This window comes from Parasteatoda tepidariorum, chromosome 7 (assembly GCF_982258835.1).
Source record: "Parasteatoda tepidariorum strain Cologne lab strain chromosome 7, Ptep-v5.0, whole genome shotgun sequence".
NCBI classification, from domain to species: domain Eukaryota; kingdom Metazoa; phylum Arthropoda; class Arachnida; order Araneae; family Theridiidae; genus Parasteatoda; species Parasteatoda tepidariorum.
In genome coordinates this window covers 113,342,330-113,369,345 of record NC_141761.1, presented here as the reverse complement: position 1 = coordinate 113,369,345, position 27,016 = coordinate 113,342,330, and the positions used below count along the sequence as shown (strand labels likewise).

General features: G+C 31.7%; 1 protein-coding gene across 1 annotated transcript; it reads left to right on the top strand.

Moving 5' to 3' along the window:
- Positions 1-75: 75 nt before the first annotated feature.
- On the top strand, positions 76-26,545 carry LOC107442868 (putative acyl-CoA dehydrogenase 6). The gene is made up of 8 exons (XM_016056529.4): positions 76-316; positions 4,616-4,736; positions 5,517-5,643; positions 7,497-7,594; positions 13,047-13,205; positions 15,591-15,761; positions 25,043-25,198; positions 26,165-26,545. The coding sequence occupies exons 1-8, from the start codon at positions 173-175 to the stop codon at positions 26,395-26,397; spliced, it is 1,209 nt and encodes a 402-aa protein (XP_015912015.1). The 5' UTR covers positions 76-172; the 3' UTR covers positions 26,398-26,545.
- Positions 26,546-27,016: the final 471 nt, after the last annotated feature.

Sequence of the window (27,016 nt, the reverse complement as noted above, 5' to 3'; positions counted from 1 at the left end):
ATGGAAAAAAAAAAAGTCTGAATTGTCATTAGAAGTTAGTATTGGAACACCTGCTACGTAATAAATGATTTTGTATTTTTACTGTTGAATCCACCAGAGGTGTTTCAGCGCTATCTAAAATTGAACTATCATTTGCTTCCTGTCAAAGTATCATCTATTTCGTTTCACCACTATGTCAGCTCGTTATTTGGTGAAATTGGGTCGATGCTCTTACTGTTATGCCAAGGGCAGGCAACTTCACGAAGCATCTCCTCATATGAAAAATACTCTCACATTCACAGAACAGCACGATGAGTTGCGACAAACAGTGAAAAAAGTAAGTTGCCTTTGTGAAATTTTTTAATTAAAACCACTTAATTATTTTGAAAAAAAAACCCCACAAAATATCAATATATTTTTTTAATTTTATTAACGCCAAACATACCATAATCAGTCAAATAACCGTTTAAGAACTTTTGCATCGACAATGCTCTTATCATCTTATCGTTTTTGTACATTGAACTCAATGACTTTTTCAACAATTATATGCAGTTAATATTCTATTATTATTATTTTTTTTTTTGCGTTTTGTTTGTTTCGAATAATACTTGTCGTAAATTTCTACCACAACCTGTCATTTGACCGGGAGAACAATTTATTGCTTTATAAGGTAATCTGATCAGAAATGACGATGCCATGCGTGTCCAACGTATTGCATCCGATGAGTTGCACATTTCTACAAAGACTGTTGCGTAGTCAGTTCAATCAGAATAACTGTGAATTCAAATTTCAAGAAAATACCTAACATTTTAGATAGGCATTTTTGTGTAAGAAAAGGTGACAATTATAATTCTTATATATTCTTATAATTATAAGAATAATTATAAGAATTACGGAAATAATAATAAGTGGAAGAAATATGTTTGCGGAAAATGTACATTGGAAGTACCCTGTATATATAAAAAATGCGTTGACCAATGAATTAAAAATTCTTATTCTTTATGTTTGTAATACATAAAAATTATATACATTTTTGTTTGATTATAATAAAGTTCTTTTTAGTGTATTTCCTTCCTCACTTCCATATTTCATACATTCAATCAAAAGTTCGGTTATTTGACCGGCAATGGTAGAAATAGGTATAGATTAAGTGTTGGTATATTTAGTGTTAAGTTATACATGTTTTCAAACTTCTGTTTTTGACAAAGTAATCTGTTCTAACCAATTTCCTTAGATTATGAAAGAGTTAAGTTCAGTAAGAAAGCATGTTAAAAACATTTTCAAAACAAGTATTTTCCCGGCATAAAGAAAGTAATGTGCTTGATTATTAAAATAGAAAACTAATTTATCAAGACGAAACTTTTATGAAATGTTTCATTAACGAGAAGTAAGTTTTGTAAAAAAACTCACTGAATATGATTTTGTATAAGATTGGTTTTATAACATTCACTAAACTATTACTAATTAAAAAGCGCAAAAGCATGAAAATTCAATATATTACAAATATCAAGGTTTAAATTTTAGAATAAATGAAAAAATAAAATAATTTCTCAAACAATATTTTCCAAAAAGTCATCGCGATCTACAGATTGGAAAACTTTCATTTCTAGAATTTGTTTCTGTATTTAAATGCAATTTCAGAAAAATGCAAGGAATACTATTAAAAAATTAATTTATTTTCAGTACTTTTTATTGAGTAGAATTCATTTCTGTAACAATGTAATCATGTCGAAATTTCAACCATTTTCTGACAAGTTGGAGTGCTTAAATTCCAGCTAAGGTTCAATGAACGATGACAATGGAAGTTTCACTTGCTTCATGACCTTTACGAGCAGAGTATATTTAAATTTATTTTATTTTGTAGATATCATTAAGCAGATGACTCATTTGTGGGTTTACGACTATCAATATTCAACTAAAATGAAATCAAAATTAGGAAATTTTAGATCTTTTGTAATGAGATATTTAAGTCATCTTGAGATTAGTTCAGTACATTGGCAAAAAAAATTATGAAAAATAGAGATTTCTAATAAAACAATAAAATGAAACAGTATGTGTGTTTTTTCAGCAAAGGTTTTGTTTTATTTTTTAGCTGATTTGGGCAGTTGACTCATGTTTTGGGTTTACAATTATCAATTCCGAAGAAGCATTGTAATTTCTAACCCGATCCAGAAGACAAGGAAACTCCTGAATTGCCTGAACAAGCATTCTATGATGGAACTAACCCACTTACATTAAGAGAAAATCACATCTCACGGTTAGCCTAACTATTAGAGAACCCTTGATCACTACCACTCAAGTTATTATAAGTAAATAATGTGGTCAATGTGAGTCTGGAATAGAATTCGTATCGATCATCTAGCATTTCAACTTGGGATATACCACCATTTGGAGATCGGCAGTCTGAACCACTTCGATTCAAGCAAAATATAATGTTACCAAAGTGAAGTTATCCTCAATTGAAATTCCGATCACTTTAAGACTAGCAAGAGCACTTAAATATTAACTAAAGCTCTATGTTGGAAGACATACAAGGGCGCCGGCAGCGGGGTGCAAGGGGGTGTACTTGCACCCCCCTGGCATTTTTTTAAAAAACAATTAAAGAGATACAAAAAAATTCTGTTATAAAACTTTTTAATTAAACATATTTTTATGGAAAAACAAATAATTAAGTAATTATTGATACATAACAATTAAAAAATTGTTTAATCAAACAAGAATTGTAATCGTCTTGTTTGCTGTCCAAATATGTTTTTAACTTTTTCAATGAATTCTGAGTCATCTTTGATTCTTTTCTTATGCACACTGAGCATTCACAAACTTGGCAGATATCTGAGGTATATTTTTAAATTTCTTTTAATAAAATGTAAATAATATTATATTTTCTATTAGTTATTCAGTTTAACAAAGGTGTATAACACAAGCTGACTTCTCGCAACTGTAAAACTTCATCAACACAATAAATACCAATGTTAAGCGTGCACAAACACGTTAGTATACGAAACTACTGTTTGTAGTTATTTGTGCTTTTAAGTCAGTAGCTATGCCAGCGCGATCGCCTCTGGGCAAAACTTGTAAGTACAAGAAATTCGTACTTTTTTAAAAATATCTTGCTAACAATGAAGAAATGTATCTTGAAAAAAGGAACAGATGAAAGTATATGTAATAATAAAACAAACTGTAATAGCAGAATATTTAAAAAGATTTTCGGGGGGAGGGGAGGGTAGTTTGATAGAGGGTTGCACCCCCTTTTATATTATTTTGCCGGCGCCCTTGAAGACATAATATATTTTCGGATCTCAAAAAACAATACGAATTCCGCATCCTGCTTGCACCGACCACAGTGCTGACGTAAAATATCCTCAGTGGTAGACGAATCATGGATTAGAATAGAGTCTCCTCGCCGTTAGGCTGACCGTGGGAGGTTTCAGTAGTTTTCCTCTCCATGTCACGGAAATGCAGGCTTGTTCCATCAAAAAAAGTCAGCCTAGAAGGTTTAATTTCTTCCAATACTTGATCCAGGAGTTTCCTTGTCGTCTGGATTGGGTTCAAAAGTACAAGTCTACAGAGTTGAGCATTAGTAGTCGTAAGCCCAAAACATTGGGTCAGTTGTTCAACGACGCAGTTATAAAGTAAAATATAAATTTCAACATTTCAGAAAATAGAGTAATCAAATGTTTTCACGATTTTCATTTTCAAAAGTTTGGTGTTTTTTTTCTTTAACAAATTAACAGACAAATAAATGAAAATTAGAAAATCATAAAATGAAATCAAAATTTTGAAAATTACACTTTTAAAGAAAATTAAAAAGGAGAATTAATTCTGCTTATGCCAGAACAAATATAAATAAAATAAAAAGTGGTAGCGCAAGTATTTGATCTTTAGCAATTAATTTTCAGAAATTAGATGGTTCTTATTCCAATAATAAAAAATTGCTTTTATATTTAATCACAGCTACGAGACTGATTAATTTCTTAAGATTGAATGAAAATTAAAGAAAAAAAAAGGAAGAAGTTGTGATTGCCTTGTAACTATCACTGGTTAGCCGATGGTCAAATACTTTTTCTTTCTGGATTGACTCCGTTAAACGCCACAACATGATTTGAAAATCACGGGTTGCAAAAACTGTCTCAATTGATGTTTGTCGTCTGATTAATTTTCATATCCTGCCTATGTACGTGTTTCGAGACGTCACAAAATACTCTTCCTTCTTCTTCAGCATTCATATTTATATTGAAATCACAATCCAGCCAGTAATTATACATTAATAATAAAGGAATATAAAAATACTTTAATTTATTATGATGTAAATACATTAAAAATGAATGCTAGTGAAAATAAAAATAAAAACAGCAGCTGTCGCCACAGCAACGCATGTAATATCGATGCATGCGCACTGCTTACTATTACTCTTGAATACAGTTGAAAAGTGTGATGACGTCCAAATAAGTTGCGCACGCCATCAGACCTATAATAAGACCCATTTTGCCAATGGGTAAAAACGCAATACTTGAGCTATAAACTTTTCCCCCTTCACGTCCTTACGTAAACATTACTTTTTTTAAAGTTCACTTACTAAATGTTGCTTTTTAAAATTGCTATTTTATTATTTATGAACTAAACTTCATTATTTAAGGTAATTGAGAATGACGTCAACCCTTACGCAGATCAGTGGGAGAATGAAAGGTGTTTTCCTATTAAAGACGTCTATCGAAAATTTGCAAATGCTGGACTCCTTGGAATAATGACCAAAATAGGCATGTTATTAATTTCACTCCTTCATTTTTATTTACCTGATAATTAGGCCTAATCAGAGATGGAGGTAGGTACTTTATTTACGTCGCTAATCAATTGGCTATTGGTGATAGTTCCGAAAACATCCCTGAGGGGGATCCGAAGACATGCCATCGCAATTTCAATCCACTTCAGAGGGGATGACTCCCCTGCTTTGGCAACCTGACGACCCACGCACGAAGTCGAGAACTTTACGTTAGAACAGCTTAACGAGGACTGATACCGCATACCCTCGGTCCCTATGCAGACTAATCTAAGTGGTCATCCACCCGCTTACTGAACGCAGTCAGTGATGCTTGGCCTCGGTGATATGCTGGGAACCGTGTCTTAACAATCAGTCCACTACAGGACAAATATTTTGTGAAGCATAAACATATTTTTCAATTAGATTTAATAACACGTTTTATTTCAATGAAATTTAAATATTTTCTAAATTAAGAAAAACTATTGTTGGCAATAATATATTTTTTGCCATCGAAGAATATCCACATACGTTTGCATAAAAGCTAATTTTAAATTTCAGTTAAGATTTTTCAAATTCTCATTCGAAAATTAAAAAAAAAATGTTCTCATTTAATTAATAATCACACGACATTTTGCCAAAATGAGATTTTGCAGAGGCGTACACTTTAATCCTCCAGCCAGTCATTTATTTTCTTAACTATTTTTATAATGGATTCTTTTTTGATTTATTCAAAATAGGAAAATATTTATTTATCTTAATTTGTTTGTCTCTTAAACAGAAAATGGTGGATTAGGCTTAGACTACTCTTACAAGGTTGCGTATATCGAAACATTAAAGGATATCAACTGTATAAGCATACCTTTTTCCATCCTGGCTTCTGATATTGCAATCGAAGGCTTATCGAAGTAAGTATGACATTTTAAACCAATGTTATTTAAGCAATAATATATATATCTGTGAAATTATATTTATTCGATATTTTAATATCTGCTGTGGATGGATTAGGAGAAATATCAGCGTTCGGAGTACCTGTTAATTGTATACTGGGCAGTGGCACTTGGCCTTAAGAAAACATTGATGTAGGGCTATCGGGCAAATATATAACAGGCAGTGGCACTTAACTGAACCTAATATATACTTCAGACCATTTACCTTATCAGGTGATACTATACAGCTTTATTGCTTTTATGTGACTGAAACCGGTTTGCACTTGGCTGCGTTCGTGTATCAATGGGTTAAATTAGACGATAGATAATATAAATTTGACGATTGAATAAATGAGACGATTGAATAAATGAGACGATATATTATATAAGTATAGAATATTTATTATATCAAGCATTATATTAGTATATTATAATAATTAAATCAAATTATTAGACTCACTGTAGTTTTTTAATAATAACATGATATGCACGACGATTTTATATGCAATAAATTTATATTTAAACATACTTGTAATGAGCTTTTATTTAGAAGAGTTTTTTTTATACTTCCTATTTGTATTTATTACGTATTGCATTACAATGTTAACCAATTGATACACGAATGTATAAGCAAGCGCATAAAAACGATACAGCTGTATAGAGTATCACCTGATAATTATAATTTTACATAGAATCTTATAGCGCGTCTAAAAATATGGCTAGGGATTGTATATTGCGGCAGTTTTACAGGTTGGATCCATAACTTCACGACGCAGCGTAAGCAGTCACGTTTTGAGGACAACTTTAGATTGGTATGGGGACGAAGGCACAATGTCCAGAAATGAACCTTTCTGGATAAGTTAGATCACTGAATGAAGTAGATATTTTTTTAAATTAAAATATTTGAAAAAAATGTCTTCTATGAATGTTTCTTAGCAGATGATGAACGAATAGTGATTTTAATTATTATTGTTTTATACATTGCATTTGTTAGTACGACATTTGAGTCACTGAGCATGAAAAGTCCCCGAATTCAGCGATAAAAAACGCTATTTGGCAGTTCATTGGAAAATGATGTTAACGGGCTGTAATATAGGTTAGCGTCTCCGCACATTGCACATGCAACGCTGAATCAAAACTCGGGTCAGTAGTGTTAATAATTTGGAAGTTATGAGGCTTTTTTATGCATAAAAAGTATTAGTTTTGACAGTAAAAGTACTGAACAAAACAACTAATTACAAAATTACGCAAGGGCTTAAAATTAGTCGTAATTAAAAAAAACAACTTACTAATCAATTTTTTTGAAGCAAAAGAAAACGAAAATTTGACAAAGAATTTTAGATATACTCTCGATTTCTCGAAAACCTTGTTTTTCCCTTTTGGCATTACATATCCACCTAATGTTAAATTGAATTCCTTTGTCGAAGGGTTTCTTCTCAAAACCTTTCTGTGTCGAATTTTCATTGAATTTTTTCGGAAAAATCACAAAACAAGTTCATCGTAAAACAATTGTTTTCTATTTAATGCATAACTGTTCTTGTCTTACTTTTGTATTTAGTTGTATTTTGTATTTATACTGTTGTATTTAGTCTTATAGTCAACTATCATTACATTTAATAGTAGTTATTCTTATGTTTCTTTCTACTTTTAAGTGTAATATTTTAGAATATATTTTTTTTTTTACTTTTTAGAGCATATTTAGTTCTAAACTTGCTATCACGAAAACTCGCTATTTCGAAATTCTTTCAGCGTCCCTGCAATTTAGAGATATCGAAAGGTATTATGCCTTTCTAACTCAATTAATCACTGAAATGTCTTGTGTTCAATCTTAGATTTGGAAATCAGGAGCAGAAAAAGGAATTCTTATCCCCTTCATTAAGAGGAGAGCGCATATCATGCATTGGAATACGTGAAGATTCTGATGTTAATAGTAAGTGTTTTATTCTTATTTACAACAGATTTGAACATTTCTTCTGTCCTTTACTACCTGATTTCGTATAAGAAATGTACGTATGGGCAGGTTTTGTATAAATACGCCAGAATCAAAAAGTACGTGCCGTTTCTGTATTAGAACTAAACTTTATTTTATTTTATAATCGGCGTTGAACAACCGGCAAAATTCTGAGTTAATGACTATTTATGTTTAATGCCTTTTAATTTTGAAGCTAACCCAAAAGACTGGATAAATCATTTCACTTTATAACCGTCGTTGAGGTCGTTGAAACGTTTGATGCATATTTTAAGTTTAAAAATAATGTTAAATTTTAATGCAGAACTCTTTTTTGCTAAAGCGATACAATTAAGAACTCAAACATGAAAATGTAGAAAAAAAAACTACAACTGATAAACTCAATATTTTTTAAATATGAAAATTTATAAAAAATTTCACCTAAACATTGAAGGAAAAAAAGGGTTTAGATAAAAAAAAACATATTCATTATTAAAATCATAAGAACTTTTGACAAGATTCGTGCTATTTTGCTTTTTTATTACAAAAACTTGTTTTTCTCAAAACAAAAATTTTGCATCGAAATGAAAATTGACCAAGTTCCATGCGCTATAATTTCATGGAATAATTTGATGATTACCCCATGAAACTTTTTGACATACTCTCTAGATCAAGGGTCCCCAACCCTATGCCCACGGGCACCATGGAGCCCGTCAATCTGTCTAAGTGTGCTGCTTGTGCCCAATTATAAAATATTTCAGTTTTCTATTTTCCCATAAAATACTATGCAATTTTTTTTGCTTTTACAATATTGATGATAAACACAAGAAAAAGCCCTTCCAGGATGGTGAGTTGTTGAAAGAAGCATTTTTTACTGATGCTGATTGCTTATTTGAAGGATTTTCCAACAAACGTGAGATCATGTCAGCAATACAAGGCTTACAGTTATCGGATAATACTGCTACAAGAAGAATAGGAGCTATTTCAAAAGATATGCAAACGCATTTGAAGAATGATTTGGAAATATGTGATTTGTTCTCACTACAATTTGACGAGTCTACAGACATAGCAGAAGACACAGCACAGTTGGCAGTCATGGTGAGAATGGTATTTATTGATTTGACAGTAAAAGAAGAGCTACTAAAAATATTGCCCATGAAAGGACAGACAACAGGTAAGGATATTTATAAAACATTCATAACAAATGCAAGTTTGATAAACATGCCTCTCCAGTATTTGTCTCCGATAACCTCTGATGGGGCACCAGCAATGGTGGGAAGCGTGAATGGTTTTATTGCTCTCTGTATAAATGATGTGTCATTTCCAGATTTTCTGTCGTATCACTGTATTATCCACCAGGAAATTTCGTTCGGTAAAGTACTACCATTTGGACACGCAATGAAAATTATTACCAAAATAGTCAACTTAATTCGAGCAGCTCCTTTGCAACATCGACTTTTCAAGGCCCTTTTACAAAATCCTTATGATGCTGACCTCATTTTACATACTGAAGTACGCTGGCCCAGTAAGGGCAAAGTACTTGATAGATTAATACATTTAATTGGAGAAATAAAAAATTATCTTGCAGTAAAAAATCAAATATTTTTAAAACTAAGAGATCCTCTTTGGCTAGCAGATTTGTCTTTCGTAACAGACATAACGGAAAAACTAAATAAACTTTGAATTTGGAGTTGCAGGGAAGGGACGGATATCACATTTGAAAATGAAGTCTCTTGTGCGTTTTCCGAACATGAAAAAAATGATAGGCGACAGTGAAATTGACTTATCAACATTTGTAATCAGCCTCCAATTGCTTCAAGATCAATTTGAAAAACACTTTTAACAATTTAATATCATCGAGCCTATGATCACCGTTTCCGTAAATACTTTAACCAACCGAATAAAAGCTACCGAAATAGCAACATACATTTCAGAATTTCTTCAAGTAAGGCGAGACGAAGTGGAGATAGAAAGTTTGGATTTTCAGAATGACATTATCCTCAAAATATTATATCAGATTACAAATTCTTGTATATAGTTGACAGCAATAAAATCCATTCTTAAAAAGAGCAGCATATAAAATAAAGTCGTTTTTTGGTTCCACAAACTTGTGTGAATCATTGTTTTCGACAATGAATATCATAAAATCACTATATAGATAACGACTTACAGATGAACACCTTGACGATTGCTTGTGAGCAGGAATTTCATCATATTCTATCAAATATGAAGCGGTGGCCACTGAAATGCGATGCCAAAGATCCTACTGACTGTATTTATATATATTTTATAAATAATTTTTATACTTCGTGTGTTTTGAAAGCAATTTAGTAATCATTTATTTTACAGAAGAATATTAATACAAATTATATTCGTATGATAAATTAATTTTTAAAATTAAATTTTTTGTGCATTACATGTAGTGTGTATTATTACCTATGTTTACCAACTATAAATTTATCTTAAAAAAATAAATTGTGCTCGCCATTCGACCGATATTCTGGTATTTGCTCTTAGGTATAAAAAGGTTGCTCTTGATCAATAAAAAATACTTGTAGAGCGAAAATTTCAAAATAGGGGTCACAAAATATTTTATAATCATTTCAATGTTCCAAAATGTTCATTGAGGGACGATTTTCATGTTTTTTTTTTTGCCATAACTTACTTTTTCTATGTATGGAAATTAGTAGTAAAATGTGTAAATTTTTTCCCTATAATTTGTAGAGAAATGTAAATAGAGTAGTTGAATTTAACAAATAATCTTTGAATTTAAAGAAACATTTAGCGCAAGGAGCTTATTTAAACTTCAAAATAAATCGACATTTTTTTAAAAAAATTTAAATTTTTCTTGTTATACCATGAATTATGCAACAAATTAATTTTTTTTATGTTCTGTACATGAATATGAACAATTTTTGCAAGTTAGCCTTAATAATAGAAATAAAAAAACAATTAATTAAAAAAAACTTCTTCAAAAATAAATGGACTTTGTAAGTTTGTTTCGATAAAATGCTTATTGAATAAAACTTTTTTTTTCGTTACAGATGCTTCATTAAATCCTTATATTTGTTGTCCATTTATTTATTTCATAGAGATGTAACTTTGAAAAATATTGTTTTGTTGGTTCCTACAAAATGTCCATTAAGAACTTATTTTTTAGCTTAAACAAACACACAGAAAATCTCAGTTTATTATGTTTATTTGTTTAAAATGCACATGTTGAATTGCTTTTTTGAAATTCTTTTAAAAGGAAATTTGTCATAAAATTTTTACCTTTGTCGAAAAATTTATTTATTCGGAAAAAAATTGTATGAATGTAAATTTTTGTCACGTGACATCATGAAAATAAATTTTCGTTTTACTATTTTTTTCTGTATTAAAAAATCGTTAGAGCAGTTGGATGTTCAACTTAATGTTACACTGTTTCGCCTCGCAAAAACTATAAGAATTAGGAACTAAAGAGAGCAGAAAAATATTTTGAATGTTTGAAGGAAAACTTTTCATTAAAACTAACTGCAGGTCATAAGAATGCAACTACAGAGTAAAAATTTTACGTGCTGAAAGAGTCATTTTTGTTAAAGAACACAACACGAGTTTTTTTGTTGAAATTCTAATTTGTGCGAAAGTTATTGCATTTTTAAATGTTTTTTTTTTTTTGCTCTTTGTTGCATTTTGTCTTGTAGCGTGAAAAATATAAGACTTATAAATTGAAATTATGAAGGTATGTAGAAAAATGTACAAGGAGTACAATGCATTAAAATTTTTTGGATTCGATTATTAGCTCGAGAATCATCAACTGCTTAGTTTGTAGTGAAAAATAGCTATGTGGGCTGATCTACAGCTCGCTGAAATGTAAATGCAGAGTTGAAATTTTACGTGTTGAAAAGGCCATTTTTATATAAACTTATTTAAAAAGAATTTCAAAAGTCCAATTTTGTTTAAAAGTCATTACAATTTGAAATATTTTTTCGTGACTATTTTTTCATTTTTTTGTTATTTTGAATAAGTAATATTTATCCATTGCTGTAGAAGCTTTTTTATCTCCTTCGAGATCTTCATTTCATAAGCTCGTGCTTCACTTGATTTCTCAATTAACAAAATTAATGAATAAATAAAATTTGGAGAAAGTGATTGGATGTAGAGATATGCAAATCTTAACATTTATAATGAAAGTTTTAAAAATATTAAAGACTCGAGAAAGATGAAAATCATTTCCGGTTTTAACTGTTACACAATATATGGTAATTGTTCAATGTGATTTTTTTTAATCTTAGAAAGGAAAAAAAATTCAAACAGACATAAATATATGTCCACAGATTTTTCTGAACGAAAAGCGAGTAAGCTGTGATCTCAATCTTTTTATCCCATTGAAAACTATCTTAATTAACACTAGATTGCCTAAGAAAGTCATTTTGACTGCTTTTAATTTCAATTAGAAAAACAATGATGTATACATTGACACAATTTCTTAGAATTTTGTGACTTTTTGAACAACATATAATTTTTTTTACTGTTAAAATTTACTATTAACTTGTTACATAACTGTAAATAATACAAAAAATTTTAAAAATTAATTTTAAACAAATTTATTGACGCATTCACAATCTAGTCATTTTGACTGCTTTTCGGCAATATTACTAATTTCCCGTCTTCCTAGTGTTAAATATTAAGCATAATAAATTATATTTTCGTGCTTAATTCTTATCGATGAATATCAGCTTGTCTGTGTCTTCAAGTCTGCCTGCTAGCATCGTTTACAAGATAATCACATTCATGATGTTGGTCTGAAAATCGTGGAGCCTGACTTACTTCCTAACTAACAGAAAGGTTTGAGGGAATTTGATAACTTTATTGTTTTAAACCCATTATTAAACCTGTGTGTCAAGTCTATGATTGTAATGACTGTGAAAAAAATGTGCGGAAAAACGAGTAAGCTGCGTCCTCAATCTTTTTTTGCCATTGGAGGCTGCCTTATTTAAATACTTGGTACAATAAATCTTGTGCTCAAATCTAATTCTGTTCGATGAGTACCAGCTTGGTTTGTACTAATAAGCAGTCGGTGAGCAATGTTAACGATATTACCACAGTCATTCCGTTGGTGTAAAATTTGCGAGTCTCATCTTTTACGACCTTCTTAGTTGACAGCAGGTGTTTTCGAAAATTGGATAATTAGGTACTTGTAACTTGACAAGTAGTGGAGTGATTATGCCTAAGTACATGATTTAAATCAGATTTAATAGGATGCTTGCAAGGACGTCACGTGTGGGTGTGGAGCTTGATTGAATTTTGAATCTGCAAATGTCACGATTTACCACTTGCAGCTATCCATTTCCTTGATTTTAAAGCTGGGAAGTTGAGCTTATTAAAGAAAACACTGAACATGTCTTTTACATATTATGCAACAATAATGGTGATCTTTTTTCCCCCTCTCCAGACACAGCGATGAGAACAGGAGATGACCTGATCCTGAATGGTCGTATAATGTGGGTAACTAATGGTGCACAAGCAGACTGGATGCTCGTGCTTGCAAATACAAGTAAAGGAGACCCGCAACTGAGCAAATCACTCATTTGTGTGCCTCTTGATATAAAAGGTAAGTTTTAAATGAATTTCAACGAATCGCATTTTTATTAAAGTATTCTGAAATTCATAGCCCATCATATTAGATTGTAAATGAAAGTGTGATGAAACATGATACAAATTAAACTGCAGTCGGACTTCTATTTAACGAACTACCATTTTGCGAATTTCTCTATTTTGCGATTTTTTTTTCGAGGATCCAAGAACATTTCGGAAAGTTCTTCCTTAAATAACTTCGAAATAGCGAAGTGAATTTTCTATTTAACAAGCTTTTCTTTGAAATCCGCTTTCCCTATATCCCAAAATAATTCAGAACATTTCAAACTTGTTAACGCATTTTAGGGCGAATTTAATTTTCGAAGCCACTTAACTTTTAGAGAAAGCAGTGAAATCCCTATTCCTTTTTGTTTGCATTTCAAACAGCAAAATCAGACAAAATTAACGGATTTTATCAGTAGAAGTTAAACTTAAGATGCAGCTGAACTTTTATACACAAATTTAGCCTTTTTTTAGTTGAAACTGTATGCAGCATGACAGTGTAACACTGAGTAACGTTTTACTCCATTCTTGCTTTCCATGCAGATTTCTTTTATGGTTAAGATTTATAAAATAAATAGTAGATACTAGATGACAAAATAAAGGTGTATCAATTACTATTTTAATTATATCCAGGGTTTATGACTTTAAAACCTGTTTTGTGTTTAAATATTTCAAAAGATGATTTTCTATTTAACGAATTTTTTATACAACGAACTTATTATCGGGAATTATCACCTTTGTAGAATAGAGGTCCGACTGTATTCTCTGAAATTCGTAACCTCGAATTTGATCTAAAACATGACTTCAAATTGAAATAACATACTATGTAATTCATAACTTCGATTTTGATCTAAAATGTGATCAAATAAGTATTTTTTTAAAATTGTATATTTCTGAAAATCATGCATTTTTGGCACATAATCGTAAAACGATGTAACTTTGTGTCTCACTCGTTTCTTAATTTTATTTAAATGGCATCTAATATATAAACTCTGATTAATAATAACAGTGTAACTATTAATAATGTAATTATTATTAATAATGTAATTATTAATAATGTAATAATTAACAATAGAATCAATAATCATAATATGATTCTTCTGAGTTGTAATAAATGTTTTAACCATTTTTAATTTCATTTCTTTTTACCTTCCTCCCATACATTTTTTAGGAAAATGAGACAAAATTTTTTTAAATATTAAAAAAAAGTAATTTAAAAATTTGAATTAAAATATTTTTGCTGAAATTTTAAACATTTTGTTAGTATATTCTATTACAAAAAGTTTTATTATGTGCTAGAATAAGGTTTTACTTGATTTTAATGAGCCATGGAGTAAAATCCTTCCAAAATTGTGACTCTTCCAAAGTCACAATTGTGACCTCTTCCAAAATTGTGACTTTGCCTTACAGGAAACTTTTTTTAAATTTTCCTTTCACCATTTGGAATTTTTATTTCACCATTTTTCATTTATCACTCTGAAAACGAGTAACGATTTTTTAAAACATTTAAGACTTTACGTTACAATCTAAGAAAGATCGAAAAAAAAAAACAACAATTTTATAGAATCAAAGAATCACTTAAGCAAATGTGTTTTTTCTAAGAAATAAAATTTTGATGGATTCTGCCTATTTTCTGTTTTTATTTTGAGTTTTTTTTCTAAAAAACTAACACCGCAATGTTTTTTTCTGTTACCAACCTTTAATGTCCCATTTTGAAGCATGTTTTTTATTTATTTATTATAAACATGGGAAAATTATTCCAACTTGTAATTCAAAATTTTTTTAATTGAAAATGCTGCAGAAATTCTGAAAAAAAAAATAGAATTATCTTTGTTTTAAACAAAACAAATAAAGTAAACAAGAATGGATTCTGCCTATTTCCTGTTTTTAATTTGGAGGATGTTTTTTTAAGAAACTAACACAGCAAAGTTTTTTTAACTTGTTAACAGCCTTCAATACCGCATTTTATGGCATATTTTTCTGTTTATGTATTAAAACCACAGGAAAATTATTCCGTCTTGTATATGAAAATTTCTTTATTTGCTAAGAAAATGGCACAGAAATTTTAAAGAAAAAAAACACAATTATTTTTGATTTAAACAAAGCAAAAAGCATAAAAGCAAAGCAAAAACATAAAGTAGGCAAAAATGTAATCTTTAAATTTATGAAATAAAGATACATAGATATTAACGAATAAAGAAAATTCAGTGGTGAAAGAAATCGATTTTGAAAGTTCGAGTGTATATTATAAGGTATTTCCATGATTAATAAATTTAAAGATTGGAAAAGAATTTAAACGGGACAAAATTGCAATCAATTGAAGATTGTTCAGTAACTAATGTTCGTTTTTATTTTATAGGCATTTCTTGTAGTAAACTCCAATTAATGGGTACTCCGGTTTGTAGTACAAGTCAATTTTTGTTTCATAATGTCAAAGTTCCTACAAAGAATATAATTGGAGAAGAAGGTATGGGCTACAAATACCTAAAGGGAATGCTTCAAGATGAAAGACTATCTATTTCTGTCTACGGCATGTATAATTTTTAATTTATGGATTCTCTCTGTCTCTCTCTCTCTCTCTCTCTCTCTCTCTATATATATATATATATATATATATATATATATATATATATATATATATATATATATATATATATATATATATATATATATATATATATATGTGGGTGATTCTCACAAAATATGACTATTTACTGTCCTTTGCTCCAAGATCTAATACTACACTGGTGTACAAAACTTAAGCAACAAGTGCGTGCCAAATCATCCGATTGACATGAAATTTGAATATGATGTACAATGTTTTGTACTTAAACGATGGTAAAAGAATAATGGCGCAGAAAGGAATATAAAGCTTAAAGTAGGGTATGGAACAAAGAAAGGCTTTATTTGACATATAGTGGCGTTACACATGATTGCCTGAAGAAGCGTAAGTACAACTGGCAGATGTTCCCTAGTATGGGATATGCCCTCCCCTTACTGTAATTGTTGCTTGGCATCGTCTCTCCATGCTAAGCACCAGATTATCCAGGAGTTCTTGGGGTAAACGTCTCCATTTCTAATTCAACGCATCTTTCAGCAGATGGGTGTTACTAGGAGGATACTGTCGTGTCGCAAGACGTCTTCCTAATGCATCCCACACATGCTCTATGGGATTTAGATCTGGAGAGTAAGCTGGCCAATCCATTCGTGTGATATCTTCCCTTTCCAGTAGCTCTTGAACATTAGCAGTACGGTGTGGCCGGGCATTGTCATCCATAAAAATGAGGTCTGGTCCAATAGCCCCTCGGAACAGACGCACATGGGGTAGGATTACCTCATTGCACTAGCGGTCTCCAGTTACAGAACCTCAGTTGAATATCTGAAGCTCAGTCCGCCCGTTCAACATAATGCCACCCCAGACGACAACTCCAGGACCACCGTAACGATCTCTTTCCGCGATGTTATTGGGATGAAATCGAGCTCCAACCTCTTTCCAGATCAACTGACGTTGAGAATCGCTTGTAGCACTAAAACGACTCTCTGTGAAGAGGACGCGACTCCATTGATGAGGTGTCCAGGTTTCGTGTTCTCTGCACCACTCTAAACGGTGCGCCGATGGCTAACTTTTAAAGGTAAGCAGCGTTCAGGACGTCTAGCAAATAAGCCACCTTTGTGGAGGCGTCCGGCCACTGTAAATCTTGATACTTGTCATCCTGTGGCTGTGCACAGTTGCTGAGATATGGCGCTCGCTGACTGAAAACGGTTTCTTTTCGCCTGGAGGACAATGTAACGGTCATCTCTTGGTGTTGTTTTCCTTGGACGACTACCACCAACCTTCCGAACAGCTGTACCAGTAGTTTTAAAAGGCATTCCAAGCACGAAAACAACACTTTTGTTGATCCCGAACTCTTCGGCGACACTGGTCACACTACGCCCCTCCTCAAGCTTCCCAATCATTCTTCCTCGAGTAAAGCCGCCTAAATGATTTCTTGAAGACATGTTTCACAAAACAAATCACCTGCACTTGCAGCGAATGTCTTTAACTACGGTGCTCTTCATCCTTTTATCACAGCTTTGACCTGCGCGCGCTGGTCCACAAGGTTTAAGTACACTTACATCACCTACGACGTTTTATTTCTAAAATTTGCATACAAATAATCTTTCTACTGAATTGCGTGCATATTATATTGCAATTTCATGGCTATCTCATACTTTGTTGGGGAGCTGTGGCCGAGAAACCACTTGTTGCTTAAGTTTTGCACACCAGTGAATAATACTAAAAGAACTTTTTTTAAGAAAAATTAATAAATTGCATTGCTGTTAGCATTTTAAAATGACTTTGCACTAGCATTGACTGTTTTGTATAGTTAAAAAATTTAATTGAACTTCGAAATGTCATTTTCCTGGCATGTCCCAAACAATGTTTTCAATAATAACTAGCTTCAAAACTTCCCATAAATTTTTCAATATCTAATTTTTTTTAATCTCAACCAGTGTAAGCATTTCTAGAATATACGCAGAGTGTATTATTTACAAAAACTTCGTTTAAAATAATTTCTTCGGACAATAATTTGTTTGTCCCAAGAAAATCTGTCATTTTCCTGGCTACTTTTATTTAGTGGTTTATAACTAAAATAGATAGAGCCATCAATCAATATCTTATGTTAATAGATTGATTAGATACCCTCGTATATGAACATGTATAGTTGCATGAATAAAGAACCAATTTTCTAGTTCAAAATCTATTTCAAAAACTTTTTCAAGATGAGTAGGTTTTTGTGTTGTCATTTTCCTGGCTTCTTGAAATCATTAATAACATAAATTATATAGATTTATCTGAGATATTTTAAGAAATCTTGTTATTTTCTGGGGAATGTAAATTCCGCAGAAAACAACAGGACGAACTGTCATGTTTCCAAAGAATGACCCATAAAACGCGAAAATGGGTGATTCTTTGGAAACATGACAATTTGGACCGAGAAATTTCTTCAAATTTAAAGTCTTCAAAATAATGTAAATTTTTTTTGTATATTTATTTAGTTACATTTATTAATATATTACAGACAGCAGTGTAGTTTATTGACATTCGCCCTAGAAAAGAATTAAAATAGAAATTCACCAAATCTTGAATGCCAGGAAAATTACATATTAGCTTAGAAGTTTAAAAAACAGTCATTTAAAGTTAATAGTAAGTAACTCTACTTAAGTCTTTATGCTAGATGGACCATAAATTGCTTAAATTAATTATTTTTATCCGCTATAGAAAGAATCAAAAATGTTTTTGTTGATGATATGTACAGAATAAAATTGTGTATAATAATCAATCATAAAATGAAAAAATAACTTTGTTTACATTCAAGCATATTACAATTATACATAAACTTGGAATTAAGTTAATATTTGCTTTCCCTCTTTACAGTATACTGTTTAAAAAAATTTCCGGTAACACTTCAATGTCCTGGCATTCAAAAGCCAGGAAAATGACAGCCAGGATAATGACAAATTTGAAAAAGCTTCTATTAATCTTTTTATGTTAGTTTCTTTGCTATAAACAACTCCTAATTTATTACTAATTAATTATTCAAGTCGAAATGCTTTCTCACACTTTTAAAAGCCACATCAAGTTCTTAAATCTATTCTTGGATAAAGTATGCATAATTAAATGTAAACACATTTTCCCCCTATAATCTTCGTGGGAATCACTCGACCTTTTTCCTAAACTAATAGTAATTCTTAAGATTTCCCTTTTTCCCTAAAATATAACAAACTTGAGGGAAATTCTTTTGCTACTTTCCCTAGGATAAAAACTTAGGCACACAGATTTGGAGTGCGAATTTGAGCTCCGTCTTTGCTAAAAAATGCCTTGAATATACTAAGTAAAATATTTTTTTGCCTTCCAACTGCTATCTGCGTGGCCTAACAACACTCACCAGGACTGCTACCCTTTCATATATATATATATATATATATATATATATATATATATATATATATATATATATATATATATATATATATATATATATATATATATATATATATATATATATATATATATATATATATATATATATATATATATATATATATATATATATATATATATATATATATATATAACACCCCAGATTTTGAAGGAATCTCCGTTTTGAAGGAAGGCCGTAAATGTCCTTTTTTATGAAGGTATCACCTAACTGTAATTGTTGACACTGGAGAATCCAGATGCTGATTGAGCTCTGCGGTCACTTTGGCTGCAGTTGTTTTCTTTTTAGACATTATAATCCGCTTCAATACCTGTCGGTCTCTTTCACTCAGCTTCTCCTTCCGTCCACTATTTTGCTTTGCTGAGCTTGTTTTTCCGCGCTGTGTGTATGCTGTCATGACTTTAGACACCGTACCTCTAGAAACGCCTAAAAGCTGGGATGTTTCGGTCATTGTTGCTCCAACTAGTCAGGCTCCTACAATTTGGCCTCTCTGAAAATCTGTGAGGTCTGACATTTTACGCTTCTGACAAAACGTAGACAACTCTGCTAAAGCTCTCTCATACCACCTAATACGAGGTGTGATCAAAAAGTATCCGACTTTTGTTCATAAAATAAACGTTTATTATGATATAATTATTTAATACAAATCCCCTTCAAAGTAGTCCCCTTGGGCTGCCACACACTTCTCCCAACGCTTCTGCCACTGTTGAAAGCATCGCTGGAACTCCTCCTTCGGTATGGCTCTCAGATGGTCTGTCGCATTCTGCATAATGTCTTCTCTGCTCTGAAATCTGGTCCCTTTTAGTGGCATTTTCAGCTTTGGGAAAAGCCAAAAATCGCAGGGAGCCATGTCAGGAGAGTAGGGAGGTTGACGAACCACTGGTGTGCTGTGTTTTGTCAAGAAGTTCTGAATTAAATGGGAAGAATGTGCGGGAGCGTTATCATGATGGAGCTTCCAACTGTCTGTTGCCCACAGATCTGGGCGCTTGCGCCTCACTGCGTCACGAAGGCGACGCAGAACCTCTTGGTAGTACTCCTTGGTGATTGTAGTACCATGTGGTGCGTACTCGTGATGTACTAAGCCACTGGAGTCAAAAAAGGCAGTTAGCATGACCTTGACATTGCTGCGAACTTGCTTTGCTTTTTTGGGCGTCGGGGATGAAGGATGCTTCCACTGTGTTGACTGGCGCTTGGTTTCTGGGTCATATCCATAAACCCATGACTCGTCACCTGTAATCACTGTGTTCATAAAGTCGGGATCACCGTTCACAGTTTCCAGCATGTCTTGTGCGATCTCCAGACGAAGGTTTTTTTGCTCAAATGTTAGCAGCTTTGGTACAAACTTTGCTGAGACTCTCTTGAGGCCCAAGTCGTCAGTCAAAATTGATTGAATGGAACCAAAACTAATACTCACCTCGTCTACAAGCTCTCTGATCGTGATTCGGCGGTTCTGCATCACCAGGTTCCTCACTTGATCAATGATGGCATCATTTTTCGATGTTGAGGGCCTCCCTGAGCGTGGTTCACTTTCAACTGATAAGCAGCCATCTTTGAAGCGGTTGTACCACTCCTTTATCTGTGTGGTGCCCATCGCTTCATTTCCAAACACTTGTTTAATCTTGCGAATTGTTTCCACTTGCGAATCACCAAGATTAAAACAAAATTTTATGCAATAACGCTGTTCGACTTTTTCTGACATTTTAAAAAAAATAAAATCCGACGACACTCACTTGCACCTGTTCAATCATGAATGGCCTGACGCCGACTGACTTGTATTGGAGCTGTAGAAAAAAATGAGCATGCGCACTAGGCATGCTCACAATCACACATCGAGCCCCGCCCCCATAGCTGCGTTTGTTCGACCAATAAAAATTAAGGTCGGATACTTTTTGATCATACCTCGTATATGTACTTTTTATATTTAAAAAAAACTGGTAGCTAAGATTATCTTTTAATGCTTATGAAGCGAGGATAATATATATATATATATATATATAGAGAGAGAGAGAGAGAGAGAGAGAAACTAAAAATGGGAAAACCAATAGTCGTTATCAATACACAGCTATTGGTATAAATTAATGCGATATTTCTGAATAAAGAATAATTATCCTAAGATAAAAATTATTCTTTATATGTGTCGATATCGCTAAAAACATTTTGTTGCAAAAGAGAATGAAATAAAAGAAAAAAGCAAAAAGTAATCAAACTTACCGGCGTGTAGCAAAATGCGGTTTAGGTTTAAGAGTACAATAATTAAACAGTTAACAAAATTCGCGAAGAGGTAAAAAATTTGAAGTTTTGCTTATAGCTTGAATCGAATAAAATAAATTAAAAAATATATATTTGATCGAAGAAAATGTTTTAAGCAAGTGAAATATTAGTGCTGCCATCTTTGAGAAAAATTAGTAAAAATGTATTATTCTGAAATCAATTTATTAAAACCCAAAAATGGAGCCTGTACATATGGATAGAAAGTAGTTTATAGACTTTATCCTTCATTCATACATCCTTACATAATTTCAAAAACTACACGTATCACCTACATTCATTTGGGGTGGTTCTTTATGAACCAGAGCCCATTCCAGTTATACAAAAATAATAATAATAATAATAATAATAAAAATAATGAAAATATATATAAATAAATAAATAAATAAATAAATAAATAAATAAATAAATTAATTAAATATTAAACTGTTTATTATACTAGACAATTAAAATAATTAAGTTAATTTTAAGAGGCTACAACTTATTAAGAAGTTACTAAAAAATCTTTAACTAATCCAGTATAAAAGGTCATACATCCAAACTATTCCGTCCAGTGGCTTTAGGAACAGTTTATCATAGTTAGTTCCAACCTTTAAAAATCAGAGCTATATATATATATATATAGATGCAATGCACAAGAGGTATGATAAAAGACATCAAAATGAAGAGGAAAACTAAAGCATTAGGTCACAAACCGCGTGGAGAGAATGAAAAACGTAAGCAGGACGGCCTCTGCTTTCACCAGATCTCGATTCCTGTGACTTTTTTCTACTGGGGTATTAATTTTTGTGACAACTGTGGGACATTCCGGAGGATCTCATACAGCGGAGTTTCGTCACTTTGACAGACATCAAAAGCACTTTGAATGTCAGCAGCTAATTTTGTAATAATTAATCAAATAAATCTTTTTGCACCGAGCAAGTGTGTAGTATATTTTATAATTGTTTTCCAATGTGTTTTGTTTTCGCGATTTTCTCCTCTGCAACGCAGTTTGTGACACCAATTTGCTATACTATTTTTTTTTCCTTTTATAACCCCTCTTAATTTATTGGTTAAATTTTGGAAAACATTGTGTATATTAGAAACTTAATTTTTTCTGCATCAGCAATAGATGTATAAATGACGTATGAGTGACACTTCATAAAAATTTAGTTCAATTTCAGTTTTTCTTTTTAATTACGGAACATTACGAATTAAGGTGACTTTATTATTATGTGTCTTAAATCGTCAGAGGCCGGCATTGGCCCACATTGGGCTTTCTGGTCAACTATGGTGATAATTATGTGTAGTTGAAAATATATTTAGGTAAATTTTTCTTACTTTATAAAGTTCTGCAATGGGATGATCGTAAGACACGATTCTCTGAAGAACACCAAAATCAATGACAACAAATCTATGTTGAATATATTTAAAACTGGGCATAAAATGTTTTTATTGTGCAAGGGTGCCACTTCTCAGTCTTGGGGACTGAAATCTGTTTTGAGAAAAACTGAGGTCAGTGAGCTGAAGGGTGATCACTTTGATCATCCTGGGACCAAGGATGCATGGTACAAGTCCCTGTTAAACTGTTCTGCCGTTGCTCGACTTCACCCGCAGGTCCTCGGGATACCAAAGTAGGGGAGCCATCCCCTCTTTAGAGGAATAAAATTGTGATTGCAGTCTTTGGATCACATTAAGGAATTTTTTTCCGGAACAATGCTAATAGCCCATTTTGCAGCTCCTACATGACATAAGAAAAGTACTACATCTGATTACTTTTTCAAGATTTTTTTTAACCAAGTCAGAATTTTTGATGGTTTGTGTTTGTTTCAGGGCAATTTATGATGGTCCAACATCATTTGATGATCACCATCATCCAGCCTTTTCCATTACGCGTTCATAGTTTGTGATATGCCAACAAACTTCAATCATTCCATGAGGGAAAATGCTAATTTAATACTATGATGGTTAACCATCAAGAGAAGTCTCATGGACCAACAATCCATGATGATCCATGATGGTTCCAACTTCCAGCTATACATTTCCATAATGGTTCAATTTGAATTCTTGTTGGTTCCCAAGAATTTAACATCAAGACAATTTTTATGTTGGACCATCACAAATTTATCCGAATTCCTACATTGGAATGATGGTTGTTTCTTATGATCCATAACGGTACAACAATGCATTTCTATGATGGTTTAATAATAATTATTGTTGATTCAGCAGGAATATACCATCAAAAAAATTTGTTTGCTTTTTTTACGTTGACCTTATCAAATATCACACCGAATTCCTATAGACTGTGATTCACGGTCGTTAAAACATTTGATTCCTGAAACACTATGATTGAAATTTCTATTGGTTCAACATGAACAAACCATCAAAACAAGTTGTTATTCTTATGTTGAACCATCATAAACCAGTCCGAATTCCTACATTGGAATGATGGTTGTTTCTTATGGTCCATAATGGTACAACAATGCATTTTTATGATGGTTTAATAATAATTATTGCTGATTCAGCAGGTATATACCATCAAAAAAATTTTTTTTTATGTTGGCCGTATCAAAAATCACACCGAATTCCTACATTGAGGTGACGGTGATTCACGTTCGTTAAAACATTTGATTCCTAAAACACTATGATGGAAATTTCTAATGATTCAACATGAACCCATCAAAACAAGTTGCTATTCTTATGTTGGACCATCATAAACCAGTCCTAATTTCTACATTGGAATGATGGTTGTTTCTTATGGTCCATAATGGTACAACAATGCATTTCTATGATGGTTTAATAATAATTATATATACCTTCAAAAAATTTGTTTGCCTTCTATATGTTGACCTTATCAAAAATCACACCGAATTCCTACATTGGGGTGACGGTGATTCACGTTCGTTAAAATATTTGATTCCTAAAACACTATGATGGAAATTTCTAATGGTTCAACATGAACAAACCATCAAAACAAGTTGCTATTCTTATGTTGGACCATCATAAACCAATCCGAATTCCTGCATTGGAATGATGGTTGTTTCTTATGGTCCATAATGATACAACAATGCATTTCTATGATGGTTTAATAATAATTATTGTTGATTCAGCAGGTATATACCATCAAAACAATTTTTTTTAATGTTGGCCGTATCAAAAATCACACCGAATTCCTACATTGGGGTGACGGTGATTCACTGTCGTTAAAATATTTGATTCCTAAAACACTATGATGGAAATTTCTAATGGTTCAACATGAACAAACCATCAAAACAAGTTGTTATTCTTATATTGGACCATCATAAATCAATCCGAATTCCAACATTGGGGTGAACTTTATTTATGATGTTTACCATCAAAAATATATTGGTTCATGATGGAATTATTTGCGGTTACCATCCAGATTGTGTTGGTCCATAGATGAAAAATCATTAAAAATGTTGACTTTTGAAACCTTTGTACATTTGGTAATTTGTGCATGTATAGCTAACGCAGAAAAAGCTATGTTTCCAGCATTAAAAAAAATTTATAATTTTTACAGTCTTTCTACGTTTGTCATGCTTCTTGTTTATTTCTTTAGTTTTTTCAATTCTTGAGCGAATAATTGAAATGACCGCAGATCATAGCAAGCAACAAGACTACGGACCTCTGATTGATAATAAAATCGTTCAATATTCTTTAGCTGAGTTACAAACAGAAATAGAAGCATTCAGATCACTAGTATATCGAACAATTGGTAAGTAAACTAAGCTCTTCATTTGAAAATTACTCTCTGAAATATTTATTTAACACTAAACATACCAACACTTAATAAATATATATTTCTCCCATATCCGGTCAAATGGCCGGATTTTATGCTTCTTGATTGAATGTATGAAATATGGATTTTAAAAAGGAAATGAACTAAAAAAACTTCATTATAATTAAACATAATTGTATATTGCCAATTTTTTATGTAATACAAACACAAAGTACAAGAATTTTTAATTCATTGCTCAACGCATTTTTTACATATACAGGGCGTTCCCATTGTACATTTTCTCCAAACATATTTTTTCTATTTATTATTATTTCTTTAAATCTTATAATTATTCACGGATATATAAGAATTATAATTATTCTTTTAATTAATATTATTTCTTCTAAGAACCTGTACTGTCTTGATTGTTTCGTCATTTTTCTGGGTAAAAACTATCAGTTAAAAATAAAGTAAAGCTATCAAAATAAAATATAAGCTACTTACCAAACTATTTAGTTTTTGTCTCTTTTTCTTACACAAAAATGCCAATCTAAAATTTTAGGTACTTTCCTGAAATTTGAATTCACAGTTCTTTTGATTGAAATAACTACGCAACAGTCTTTGCTGAAATGTGCAACTATAATCGAATGCAATACCTTGAACACGCATTACATCGTAATTTCTGATCCGATAACCTTATAAAGCAATAAATTGTTCTCACGGTCAAATGGCCGGTTGTGGTATAAATAGGTATACGACAAGTATTATTCAGAACAAACAAAATACAAAAAAAAATATTAAAAGAATATTAACTGCATATAATTGTTAGAAAAAGTCATGAAGTCAAATGTGCGAAAACGATAAGATGATAAGCGCATTTTCGATGCAAAAGTTCTTAAACGGTCATTTGACCGGTTATGGTATGTTTAGTGTTAATTTCATGACGTTTTCTCTTTACTATAGCTCAAAAGATGAAAGGCGAAGATTATGAAGTCTTAGTTTCAATGACAAAGCTCATAGGCGGGCGACTGGCACGAAAAGTGACCGACGACTGTCTTCAATATTGGGGCGCAATCGGTGTTTCTGACGAATCGTTGATCGGCCGTTTTTACAGAGATTGTCGACCACTATCCACTATTGGTGGAACTGATGAACTTATGTTGCGTTCGATTTCAAAGCATATGTGCAATTTCTGAAATTTCTGAAAAAAGTTATAAGGCTTTGCCTAAACAAACTACATAACTCTTTTAAACGTCACATGTAATAGTGATTTTGCTAATATACTATGATAAAAGTTATGGATGTATTTTTTTTATAAATTATTACTGAACATTTGTTCAAAAACTTTTTTTTTAATTTCTCTTGCTGTGTTTTAGATTTAATCATACATTTTTTTCTCTGAATTATTAAAGAAAAAAAGAGCTACAAAACAAACTACAGCAAACAAACAACAAACTGCAACAAACAACACTGAACAAACTGCAACAAACAAACAAACTGCAACGATTAAACTGCAACAAACAAACAAACAGCAAACTACAACAAACAAGCTACTACTACAAAAGTTAGGTTTTGCCTAAACAAACTACATAACTCTTTTAAACGTCATATGGAATTGTGATTTGGCAAATATACAGTTATAAGGCAAGTTATATCCAATGATAAAAGGATGGAAGAATTTTTTTTCATAAATTATTATTGAATATTTGTTTAAAAACTTTTTTTATTTTATTTCTCATGTTGTGTTTTACTTTTTATCGAGTATTTTTTTCTCTGAGTTCTTAAAGAAAAAAACTACAAAAGAAACTACAACAA

Excerpts from the sequence above, each read along its gene's own strand:
- LOC107442868 (XM_016056529.4), top strand. The coding sequence starts at position 173 with ATGTCAGCTCGTTATTTGGTGAAATTGGGTCGATGCTCTTACTGTTAT. Across the intron at positions 15,762-25,042 it reads ACTATCTATTTCTGTCTACG|TTTTTTCAATTCTTGAGCGA; the intron begins GCATGTATAATT and ends TTATTTCTTTAG. Across the intron at positions 25,199-26,164 it reads ACTAGTATATCGAACAATTG|CTCAAAAGATGAAAGGCGAA; the intron begins GTAAGTAAACTA and ends TCTTTACTATAG.